The sequence below is a fragment of the Schistocerca cancellata genome, chromosome 2, assembly GCF_023864275.1.
Source record: "Schistocerca cancellata isolate TAMUIC-IGC-003103 chromosome 2, iqSchCanc2.1, whole genome shotgun sequence".
NCBI classification, from domain to species: domain Eukaryota; kingdom Metazoa; phylum Arthropoda; class Insecta; order Orthoptera; family Acrididae; genus Schistocerca; species Schistocerca cancellata.
In genome coordinates, this window is record NC_064627.1 from 261,323,238 (window position 1) to 261,336,802 (window position 13,565).

The 13,565-nt window shown below is 40.0% G+C and overlaps 1 protein-coding gene across 1 annotated transcript in view; it reads right to left on the bottom strand.

Moving 5' to 3' along the window:
• Positions 1-13,565, bottom strand: part of LOC126161602 (DNA replication licensing factor Mcm7) — a 72,594-nt gene that overhangs the window by 55,447 nt on the left and 3,582 nt on the right. The window contains exon 4 of the mRNA XM_049917550.1: positions 7,035-7,159. Coding sequence (XP_049773507.1) covers positions 7,035-7,159 — 125 coding nt within the window. The remainder of the gene's footprint in view (positions 1-7,034; positions 7,160-13,565) is intronic.

Here is a 13,565-nt window from a genome sequence, read left to right on the forward strand (position 1 = left end):
GTATAAAGCGGGTGAAAATACATCCGTGTTAAGCAACAGTATACTTTTCCTCGGGCTGTAAAACCTATCAGTCCTTTGAATAGTGAAGGTCTTATACCGGCTGAGGACGTCCCAGCACTTAAGGAAACAGGAAAAACAATGCGTTTGGAAAGATGTTTGATGCGAGACAATATAGACAGATTTTATTTTCGTATTGCGAAAGTATATACACAAATTCCACAAGTTACAGCACGGTAGCTTCCGAAGCCTTAAAATGGAGATTGCGTTGAGCGATGCACTTTTGTCAGCCGGTCACAGCTCAAGTCACGTGATCTCGCTAGCGAATGATGGCAGTTATTCAGAGCACGAGGCCTACGAGAAAGACAGGCCACGGCGCATACGTAACGAAATTGGGCCGACCTCGCTCAACTCAGCAAAGTGCGTTTCTACACCGGTTAACGTAACTAAATGTGTATGTACGAACGAGAATTGCATCGACTATTGGAATCCACTATTATTAGCCCTACAATGATAGGAAGTCCGTAGGCCTACTAACGGGCTCTAATTTGGCAATTAAAATCATACCAAAATGATTATCAGTTGCATAAGGCACCACATCTTCTATGAAAGGAGAACTGTTACGAAGAAGAGACTAAATGCTGTAAACGAGCAGTTATACCATTTCTATCGAGAATTGATTTTAAATTTTGTTGTACGAACAGTAATCAGTAAGACTTCATAATAACGAGTTCCAGTACAAGATGAAATTCTTGTTAGTATGCACGCACCCGGTTGCGAGTTAACAGATTTAAATATGCATTTTGCCCGCTGAGTTACGGGAACGAGCGAACTCAGGCCGTTCTTCGTGACGTACGCGCCGCGGCCTGTCTTTCTTGTGGGCCTCGATCAGTGCACAATACATGTTATGTACTCAACCACTAGCAGCATCATTGTTAAGTAGCATGACCATACAAAGAAGAAAGGTTGATGGGTTAAAGTAATGTAAGTACACTATATCTTCACGAAAAGCTGAACTTTCACATATAATATTGGGCATTAACAATGTTTTGCTGCTTTTTCTCAAAGAGCGTGGTTAGGCAGGAACCTAAGAATGCTTCGGAAACTAAACTGCTGTATTTGATGTATTTCATACATATACTTTCGTATTACGCAAACATGCAGTCCAAATGCCGATGCGAATCAAAGATCTTTCCAAAATGTGTTCTTTTTTGCTGGATTTCGTTTCCTAAAGTGCTCGGAAGTATAAAACCCCTAAACTTTCCATAAGCTGTTTTCCAATAACACTATCTAGCTTTCATTTCGTGATCATAACTGCAGTGATTTAGGAGAACCATTACAAAGTGAAGTTTATACTTAGCTGTAGTCGGTGTCATGTTTTCTCGACGAGTGATGCATCAACTTTTACATTGTTTTTATTCGAAACTCTGAATATACTATACAACATTTAAACACCCACTGACGTAAGGCTGCGAGCACTCACAACAAGGTCTAGCATTCTGCGTGCTGCCTGACTGGGACTGGAGTGGCAATAAAGGATGGGACAGAATAGGAGTCACCATGGCGTCAGCTGGTCAATGCAAAGCGATCCAGTGACTGGATGAAGTGGGAAGAGACATCGCTGCGAGCTGAGGAGGCGAGGTGAGATGACCAAGCCAGCAATCTATCACACGAAAGACGAGCCATCGCTTTCAGCAGCTAACATCGTTACATGCCTGTTCAAAATCCCAGTACCGTAATAATACAGCCGCTGTTACTGTGATTAAATACAAATAAAACAATTGCCATTTATACATTCAATGCCAAAAACTATAACTTGGTATATGTAAAGAGAAAAAAAGTCGATACAGTATTACAGGAAAATACTAGCTGGCAAATAAGTGGTAAAGAAAACATTACGTAAGTTTGTCAATAATTAAAGAAGAAAAGTCTGGTGCAAGAGTCTTGAAATACGAGTTTATTGAGACGAGTAGCATATTCTTCAGATGATCGTAGACTACCGTGTAGCTAGCACGTTTCGGGTTTTTTTTGTGCTTTATCTTTGCAGCAAACATTGGCAAATACAAAAGCAGTTACTAGAGCGCACTCCGCAACATCAAAGTTCGCCAGCCATCGGATCACGCAAATCTTCAAGGGCAAACGTTCCGATTCAATGGTCCAAATATATAGAGCTAGTCTGGAATGGAAATCCTTAAATAGGTTTTACAGGGCATGTATAAACTGAATTATCATCCAGAGTGTTTCCTTTACTGCGGACATGATTAGCAGAAAAATATGGAGAGGGGGCTTGCAAGTACGTCAAAGAACAGCAAGAAAATATAACGTGAAGACAACAATAACAGCTGAACAGGGTTTATTACGTTTCTAGGTACGGAGGGATATATAAAAAGCGACATTATCAATGTACTGGATGTCAAGTTAAATCATATTTTAAAATGAAGCGGGTAAATCATTCCTCTACAAGTAAATCAACATGTACGCTGCTACAGAATCTAGACTTTAAATTAAAATCGGTATATGTACAACAGAAGGTCTACAAAGTCCTAAAGCACTTCGGAAATTTTACACACAGTAGAGCGCCTCAGCTGTAAAGTAACTGGGAGGCCAAGTCGTTCGTAACCGGCAGACTTCATAACTCAGTAATCGTGGATGGGAGACGAGAGCAAGCAACCAATAGCAGCCGATAGAGAGAGAGAGAGAGAGAGAGAGAGGAGAAGCCTCATGGTAAGGAATAAGCTAGAACGAAAAGGTGGCGAAGCCTTCAGAACTTTGGTCGATGAGCGCGGTGGCCTTAATATCTTTCGTCTTTATAATTGAGGTGCTGTACTGTACGTGTAAAATTAGCTAGAAACTTGCAACAGGTTACTGGAGTAAGACTGGTTGATACGTCTTGTCATTCATAGTTTCTTAAAGGGTCAACAAACGCAGAGCTACTAATAATATCGTAATTAACGCCGATTGTTGCTTGGCAGAGACAGTGTTCTCAAACGTGCCTCGTTCGATTTTCAAATCACACAGTCTGTCAGTAGTCAGTGTGCTCGGCTCACCTGTTGAATTCAGTTCTGCGCACGTGCGGGGCAAAATTTTATAAACTGACAAGGTAGGTAACACTCATTGTGTCATATTTCATTATGCATAATAACGAGGCGCAGCCTTATTTACATCCATCGTTGTTCTTTATCCAATAAAGGTTGCCCACCAACAACCACTGCGACTGCGCCATGTCGATTGGTTTTCAAGATAGCTGGCTTTCAGATCCAGCATTCAAGGACTGGTTGGTGAAAGTACCTACAGACCTTTATAGTGCTAAATGTGGATTATGTCCAGGGACCCTCATTAACATCCTTACTATGGGAAGATCGGCTCTTACAAGTCACATGACAAAATCCAAGAAGCACGTCACGAAAGCAGCTGCCATGAGAAGCACAGCAAGTTTGTATGTCTACACCCGACCGGCGGCGACCACTTCAACCCAGCAGACAGATTCTACTTCCACTACCACATCTGCGGATTCAGCTGGGTCAACAACAGTGGCGTTGGCCGCTGGAATTGTTGCGCCTCCGCAGAAGGATGTCACTGCAATGTCAAAACCCGTGGATAAACTGAAAGGAATTGATCGGATGGCAATAAAGGACGAAGTAACAAAGGCGGAAATACTGTGGTGTTTGGAGTGCATCGTTTCACACAAGTCACTGCGTAGTTCTGCGAACGACGTGTTGCTTTTCCCCGCAATGTTCCCCGACAGTGAAGTGGCCAAGAGCATGCGTTTACAAAAGGACAAAATCGGTTATATCGTGCAATATGGACTAGCTCCCTTCTTTGAATCTGAAATTAAATCTGACCTCGTAAATGCATCAAGGATTGTTGTTTGTTTTGACGAATCCTTGAACAAGGTGTGCAAAAGAATCCAGATGGACATTTTAGTGCGTTATTGAGACATTAAAAAAAATCTAGTGTGCACCCGTTACTACGCATCGGCTTTTCTAGGCAGTTCAACGGCAGCTAAGCTACTCGAGTCATTTAAGAAAAAAATTCCCGGCGAAACAACGAAAAAACTTTTACAAGTATTGATGGACGGCCTTAACGTCAACTTTGCGTTCTTAAGGGAACTTAAAATTGTTTCGAAAGAAATTGAAGGAGTAGACACCGTTTTACTGGATATTGGACCGTGTGGGCTTCACGTTGTTCATGGCACCTTCAAGTCCGCAATTCAAGAAACACAGTGGATGATAATTCCGTTTTTACGTGCCTTGTACAATATTTTTAAGGATGTCCCTGCCAGAAGAGCTCTGTATATTTCGACAACGGAATCGGAACTGTTTCCCTTAAAGTTTTGCGCGATCCGATGGCTGGAGAATATGGAAGTTGCTGAGCGAGCTCTAGTAATGCTTCCGTTTCTGCGAATATTTGTTGGAAAACTGGAAGAAAAAAACAAACCAAAATGTGCTAGCTACAGAGTAGTGGAGGATCACCTCAAGGACAAGCTACTTGGTCCAAAAATTGCCTTTTTCAAGACTCTTGCTGGAGACTTGACACCTTTCCTAAAGGATTTCCAATCCGATTGGCCGCTAGCACCGTTTCTCCACTCTGCTTTGACAGAGATAATGGAGACGATGACACGATTTGTCCAGCCGACGAAGATCTCGCCGTCAGTTAATTTGGACAAAGAATCCAATCTTTTGGGTGTGAACCACGTCAAGATTGGGTTCACCGTCAAGAATGAATTCAGAAAGTGCAGGTCTCTCACAGCCCTTGAAATCGCTAAGTTCCGGAGCGAATGCAGAAGAGGAATGATCAAGCTTGTGTCAAAGTTGATGGAGAAATCTCCCTTACACTTTAGGTTGACAAAAGCTGTAAGCTGCTTTGATCCCACAATAGCGTGCAGGGAGGCTGGTCCCAAACGATTTCATTCCTTTCTACAGATTTTGGTGGAGAGCAATTGGATTAACGGTGTTTGTGCCGATAAAGCAGAAGCGCAATACGCTTCTGTTGTAAAGAAGAACTGCAAAACAAAATTCCAAACATTCAACAAAAAGGAGCAACGGCTGGATGAGTTCTGGATGAATTGTCTCAAGAACCAGAATGCAACGTGCCACGAGCTGCAGAAGGCAATGGAAATCGCGCTCACTTTGTCGCACGGTCAAGCAGCTGCGGAGCGAGGATTCTCGGTGAACAAAGAGTGCCTCTTCGAGAATATGAGGGAACAATCTGTAGTGAGCAGAAGACTGGTGTACGACGCCATCAAGACTCACGGCGGAGTCCAAGGAGTGCCTATAACAAAGTCCCTTATACACTCGGTAAGAAACTCACGAGATCGATATGCTGAAGACCTCAAAAATCGAAACGACGAGTCATCCAGGAAAAAGGATCATCTGACTAAAAGGAAGATTGTTGACGCAGAAATAAGACAGCTTAAAGAGAAGAAGGCAAAACTTGAGGGGACCATTCAAAACGCTCAGATAGAGCGAGAAACTATTACAGAACGAATCAATACTCTCGCACACAGCTCCAAGTGAGTTATTCTCCAAGGTCAATTCCTAAATTACAGTATTTGTTGTTAACATGGTACTTCCTTCTAAATTATTTGTTTTATTTGTTGTATTGTCTAATAATAATTAAAACGTTTCTTTAATAAAATGTTTTTAAAACAAATGAATATGATAGCGTTATTTTAAACTACCAACTCCCACAGATGTTTAATTATACATTTCAAACAATAACTTTCATAATTAAAAATATTCGAAAAATAAACCTAATTTAAGAAATTAAGTATCAAAATAAAGACCGGAGCTAAAATTTAGCAACACAAAAATCCGAAAAGAAAGGACTGTAAAATTACACAAAATATTTTACGGAAAAAATCTCTTATTATTCTAAAACGAACGACAGTAATTAAAGGTCTTTAACAACGACTAAACCGTAAGCTTTTGTATTTAAATAAAAAATATCAGAAAAAATGAGGAATGGAAGAGGTAAAAGACATACTTGTTACTGAAAGCAAATTTTAGAGCGGGGAATATAGTAGCTGCGCTTGACACAAGTTTTCGCTCTAAAACTGGACTAATTTCGTACGAGAGCAAGGTACGGATGTCCCGCTACCTGTCGCGTGACTGGTGCTGCCTTCTGTTGTCCATTTATAGGATTAGTTAGAAAGAAAAAGTAGCGAACGTTAGAGCTGTTCGGAGACAAAGATCCAATTCACCGGCAAAAAAGTAGAAAAGAAGCGAACTGGTATTGCTCTGCATGCCAGAACACTTCGTCTTTTCTATATTACAGAAAAGTCGAAGTGTTCTGGCATGAAGAGACTTGTGACATTGCTCAGTAACATTTCTAAGCAACTAAACTTTTATTTTTGTGTTATTCTCTGATTGTTTGATTGCTGCAGTATTATTCAGCAGTAGTGGGCTAAAGTTCTTTGTCAGCGTATCAGATCTTACACGTCAAACCTACAAAAATTTAACTGAAATCTAAAAGAATGAAAAATCCCGGATGAAAAAATTCCCGGGTTTTTCCCGGATCTCCCGGCCCGTATACACCCTGCATCAACAGAACTCGAATAATTCATTTTCTGGCAGACAAACAACTGATTAAAAGCTTATCATTTGATACCCCTTGTCATCCTGCCATTGGTTATCTCCAGTATGAAAGTATGACAAAATAGCGACATCTATCCTCTGTTGCATATGAGTGCAGCATAAGGTCAGCACCTAACTTTGGCCCCTGCTGGATGAATATTTGATTTGGTATGGGCGTAAGTACTATCCTACAAGCTTAACATGAAACCATACGTACTCTAACAATAGGAAGAAGTTTAGAAATAAAAACAATGTGCCACAATTGTTGGAATCAGTTTCCTCTTACACAGACTGTAACACCAAATATAATGTAACAATACAACTATTGTAACTTAAATGACTTATGGCATTTATCTGTTTCAATAAGAATGAATAAGAGCGGCACTGTTTGATACTTGAATATAACTTTCACATATGACAACAATGAAAGGGTATATAACTGGCCAAATGCCCAATACTTACAATCTCCTCATTAGTTCAGGAGGATACTTGTTTTGTGGATTCCGTTGTTCACCTGTTTGTCGTAAGCGTTGTTCTAACATTTGCCGATGCTCAATGTAAACATCTAATGAGTCTTTGGCTGTTACCTTTAAAAACCAAGAGAGAAAACAAAATTCTATACAAGTTTTACACACAGGAGGAGAAACAAATCTGTAGGAAGGAAATATTAGTGCTCCACTAGATAGTAACATGCAAAGACAAATGATTGAACAAGTTATAAAAAAAATATCTACAGGCAATGTTACTCTTACTTCTATTTTTACTGCTGCTCCACTGTGGAAATGTCTTATTTATACAAAAAAAGCACTGTAAAATTTTTAAATCTCTTATCAACACTATTACATTATAATATGAGGAACAAAAAATGACTGCCTTAATGTGGTACACAGACAAAGCTTGTTAATAAAAATCACTGACACCCACGGGTACTACTATTAGAAAAACGACAGTTATACAGCAAAAAATAGGAAGCAGCAGCATTTCTGAAAATATCAGCTTTGTTATTGATTTACTCAAATTTAGCAAAAGCATGAATTAATTCATTATGAAGATTACGTTATTATTACTTCTTAGTCTTCTGTCAACGTAAACCTTGATTTGTTCCATATTCCTTAAGTTGTTCTTGAAGGCATTTACAGAACACGATATATGGGGGAATAAAAAGTTGGGTCAAACAGGATGATTTGATGCTTTTATAGACAAAATGCCTCACGAGTTGTAGTGGCAGAGTGCTCTAGAGAGACCTTGGAGAATATTGTTAAGTTTTCAAATATGCTATTATGATAAGGGGAAATTTCAATTTGTCAGCTATACAATGAGAGTGAAATGCAATTATAACTGGTGCCACGGACAGGCATTCATCTGAGATTGTTTTGAATTCCTTATCACAAAATTACTTTATATGATGACGAACTAACTGCTAACTGTCTAAGTAGCCAATATAAAATATTCAGCTGAGAAGGGCGAAGATGTGAAGAAAAACTGAACAAAATTCACAAGCAATGTATAATATGCCTTTCACAAGTATTTGCAGGGCAAGTTTATGAGAGAGGCTATAGCCAACTGCGGTACAATAGCTGTGACAAAGTTGCCATGGAAGCAAGGATAGCGTCACCATAGATTGAAGTGAAGTCAAAGTCAAGTTCACAAGCAAAAGCTGACTGAAGCCAAAATGAGAACCAGAAAAGCAATGTGAGAAGCATTCAATGAATTATAAAGTAAAAATGTTGCAAACTGTTCTACTAAAAATCTAAGAAGTTTTGGACTTACATAAAATCAGTAACCAGATCAAAATCATCTATGCAGTTGCTCAGGCACCATAATGACACAAGAACAGAAGACTAGAGAGAACTCCAAAATACTGAATTCAGTATTCTGAAATTGTTTCACACTGGAAGAATATGATGTAGTTTCTCCTTTCAATCATTGTGCCACCCAAAATGGCGGATATTGAGATACATGACCGTGGAATAGAAAATCAATTGAAAATGCTTATTAATCTGGACAACATGAGAGACCCATGAGGTTGAGAATTTGCTAGCACTAGTATATCATGGGTCGCTGGAAGAAAGGCAAACAATTAGGAAAAAAGCACACCATTCCCACTTTTTTTTAGAAGGGTCATTGAACTCATTCCCATAATTATAGGCCTATATTGCTGACATTGTGTGACTCATTGTCAGACTACGAATCCAAAGGTCTTGGGTTTGATTCCATGTCAATCCTAGGATTTTTATCTCTCACTTACCACCTTAGGCAATGTCTGTTGATTTGAAAAATGCCGAGTTGCTCTGTGGTTCGGAATCCAAGTTAAACTGTTGGTCCTCCTACAACTGGCTGGGTACGCAAGTACAAAGGTTGGAAGTTAGGCAACGACAAACCCCCTCTAACTGTAAAGCAGTGTGGTGTCCAAAACAATCTTCGGCTTGGTGACTGCTTTACTTTTTATTGCTGATGTCAATTTGTTGTGGAATTATGGAACACGTTCTGTGCCCACACTTTATGATGTTTATGGAAAATTAAAAAAATCTCCTCTGTAAAAGCCATTATGGATTCTATAAATGGAGATGTTGGGAAACACAGCTTCATCTGTTCCTCTATGAAGCACTGGTTGATAACGAGTTCCTTGCCTTCTGGAAGGCTTTCTGACAGGTCTGCACTGTTTTTCAGTGAACAAAATACTAGCTTACTGAGTATCGGACAGATTTATGATTTGATTTAAGAGTTCCTAAGAAACAGAACTCAACATGTTATTGTTAACGGGATGAAATAGACTGGTGTAAAGGAAATTTCTGGAATATCCCAAGGTGTATTATAGGACTATTACTAATTACAATATACAGGCACCTCAAAAATACTTTTACAAACTTTGGGGACAGGTTCCTTACACCAAAACAACAAAAAAGTTAATATAAACATGTCCAAAAACCCTTCATTTTTGAGTTGTTGATGAAAGTCCACAATTCAGGTAACTAGAGTTCATCAACACGAAAACTCATAACAAATGCTCAAAATGCACTTGTCTACCTTCTAAACATGCATATACTCATCGAATCATCAACATTTAAACTGATGCTGATGTCTAGCCTGTGCTGCACCATAAAGATCTCTATCAGCCCATATGTGTTGGTTGTGGAAATTTATTACACCATCACTTCCAAACTCTGCCGCATCCACAAACAAAACTAAAGAAACAAACAACAGATTGGCAAAAGTTCTCCTATGGTATGCCATTGGTAGGCGTAAGGTACTTCACATGTTGAAGATGGCATGGATACATGAGTTGTTCTTGAAGTATCCTCCATACTGAACTTGAATAGGTGCCACATACAAGGGCCACTCGTCTTGTGGTCTTCCTGGTCAGGCATACGAACAGCATGTGGTTTTCTGCAGTCAACAGGTTGTGGTGCTATGAACCCTGTATCAACAATGTGATGATACAGAGCACCAAAGGTTGGATGACTTGACTGTCTTCGGTCTGGAAATTTCATTTGATCCAGCGCTGCAGGCTCTTGTCCAATACCATTAACATGGTCGTAACTAAAAATCATGGCTGCGTACTTACAAAATGTATGTCCTGCCATGTTTGAAGGGAGCTCTTCCAGTTAAGACTACCTGTAGTACTTGGACACACTGGAGATAGGCAAACTATGAATGTAAACAAGTCTCCCTGGTAGCACAACACCATCTAGGTATAAAATTAAAATGGAAGCGTAGGTAAATGAAGTAGTTGGGTTGTACTGCAAAGCCATTCAACTCAACTTTCCTTAATAATCAGAAAAATGAAGGATTTTTGGACATACGTTTACATGGACTTTTTTCTTGTTTTGGTGTATGGGACCCATCCCCAAAGTTTGTAAACTATTTTTGAAGTACCCAGTATACAAACGGTCTAACAATGCTGGTGTCCACAGGACAATTGCAAAGCCATAAGACTGGCAAAATGCAGAACGGCCTGCACAGCATCAATGGTTGGTGCAGGGACTGGCAATTGGCACTGAACATAAATGACTGTAACAATGTGCTAAAATGGCCGAAGAGATCCATTACTATTCAATTATGCTGTTGGTGTAAAATCACTGGAAACGCAACTGTAAAACGCCTACAATTAACTACCTGGAGCAAATGAAAGTGGAATAACCACATAAAGCAAGACTGAAGGAAAAGCAGATGCCTGGCTGAGATTCATTGGAAAATGCTTAAGGAAATATGATTATTCAATGCTGTTAATCGATCTAGGACCCTTAGCAGGTAGGATTAACAGGAGAGAGAGAGAGAGAGAGAGAGAGAGAGAGAGAGAGAGAGAGAGAGAGAGAGAGAGAGGATGCAACAAAGAACATTTCATTTCACAATCGTTTAGCAAGCGCAGTAGCGTTATACAGATGCTCAACACACCCCAGTGGATGTTCCTGCAAGATAGGTGTTGCATGTCATAGAGGTTACTGTTGAAATTCCAAGACTGCATGAGTGTACCCCTCTCCGGTCATGTCTCGCAAAATGATCATGGAATGGTGGTGGAGGTGGTGGTGGGGGGGGGGGGGGGTGGAGGGGGAGATGATAACCAGAGAAGTTAGAGTGCATATGGAAGTTCAGATGCATCATTTGCAAAAGAGAACTGAAAAGGAGAAAAATGATAATGGTCTCAGAGGTACCTTCCACTGCAAGCCTTATAGTGAACTATGGAGTGTAGATGTAGACTCAGAACTTGTTTCATCCTATGTCTTTGCCTTCCTCTAAGTTGGAAACTAATAACGAAAATTCTATGGCACCAATTTAAAATAAATTCTGAATCAAAGGAAGTACCACTTTCTGGAGGTTAATACACAAAACAATATTTCACATGTAAAAATGAATAGTGAAGATCATGATACAATATCCCCATTATGTTATTGCTTATCGCTCTTACAAGCATTAGAGAAAGCAACTTTCTATTAAAAATCCACAAGTGTCTTTTGTGCCTCCAAGTAAATCATCACCCAACGAGTGTGTGTGATGTTAATGATCTACGGACTGTGAAGAGGGTGGAATTCTAAATTCCCAAATATGCTGCACACTGCAAAAGTACAGAAATATGTGACTGTCACAGCACCTGCTAACACTGGCCAAGCTCACTCCTATTACAGAAGTGGACACTGCTTTCAAGTCTCGTTTATCTTTATTGTGTTGCTTGTTTTGTTTTCATGACAATGAAAATTGTTCTCGACATCTCGATATTTTTCATAATAGCATTTTACTACAAGAAAGACAAAATATCTGAAAGCACGAAAGGTTTCTATGCTTTATGGAGCAAAGGCCATATTACACATAAATAAGAAAGTCAATAGATAAAAATGTTTGAACAAAAATTATTTCAAGGGTGAAAAGAGTCAGAATTATCTGACAAGAAAAATATGAGCGCTGGCAGGTTGATAGAAACACAAACATACACACAAAATTCAAGCTTTCGCAACCAACGGTTGTTTCATCAGGAAAGAGGGAAGGAGAGGGAAAGACGAAAGGATGTGGGTTTTAAGGGAGAGGGTAAGGAGTCATTCCAATCCCGGGAGCGGAAAGACTTACCTTAGGAGGAAAAAAAGACAGGTAAACACTCGCGCGCGCACACACACACATATCCATCTGCACATACACAGACACAAGCAGACATTTGTAAAGGATCTCTGCCCAAACTCTTTTGCCTTTACAAATGTCTGCTCGTGTCTGTGTATGTGCGGATGGATATGTGTGTGTGTGTGTGTGGGGGGGGGGGGGGGGGGGCGCGAGTGTATACCTGTCCTTTTTTCCCCCTAAGGTAAGTCTTTCCGCTCCTGGGATTGGAATGACTCCTTACCCTCTCCCTTAAAACCCACATCCTTTCGTCTTTCCCTCTTTCCTCATGAAGCAACCGTTGGTTGTGAAAGCTTGAATTTTGTGTGTATGTTTGTGTTTGTTTGTGTGCATCAACCTGCCAGTGCTTTCGTTTGGTAAGTCACATCATCTTTGTTTTTAGATCTATTTTTCCCATGCTTAGATGACACTTTTCCTATTCTTTCAGTTCTCCTCAGGGACATAGGGATTTTGCCATATGACATTTGACAAGAACATCCGCTACAAATTTTTCTTTGGCCATTAATAAACTATTATAACTTGTTCCTACATTTTGTTACCATATTTCAGTTTTTGCTTAACAACAAAAGCTCCTCATAACTTAATTTTCCATTGTTCAGGCGCAAAACTGCACAGTAGACAGCTTTTGGAACACATACAACCCTGTCATTGTTGTGAAAATGAAAACTTGAGGCAGACAAGACTCAGTACAGGGGGAAAAAACCAGTGGCAGAACAGTAAACTATCTTTTCTCAAGTAGTAAAACTGGAACAAGAAAGCCAGTCACGGAACAGGGGCTTTAGAGATTTTCCACTTAAGAAGAAGAACCTCCATCTTTATGAAATAAATGATGATATCTACAACCAGTGCCGTTCATCATAGCTGATCGGGAGCGCAGAACAGTGAAAAGTAAACAGAGACAGGTGAGAGCAAGTGAAAGAATGCGGGCCATGTCAGTGATAGTCCCAGCTATCAGCACATTTAGACATGACAGAAGCAGCAAGCAGCTCTAATAGCAGGCCCCCAGCACCACCTTGTTTTAATGCTGTATGGGAAGACCTATACCTTCTCACTGAACATGATGCTTGTGTAAGAAGATTAGTTTGTGTCCGCAGCTACAGTACATGTAATTTTCTCGGCCCAGTGCAATGTGCGGAACTGAAGAATTAGAAGATTGGGAGGTTCAGCTGACAATGAATATTAAAGACAGCATAGCATTTTCTTTGTCTTTAGATGACTCTTGACTTTTCAGACACAGTGTCGCGCATATTTTCATTAGGACAGTAAAGAAAATGCTGGAAGTTCACAAGGAGACATCAGGTCTCATCCCACTGAAGGACACAACAACACGTCGAAAAGACATGTTTGATGCACTTGAAGCGGTTATGGAAAAGTTATGTCTGCTGTGGG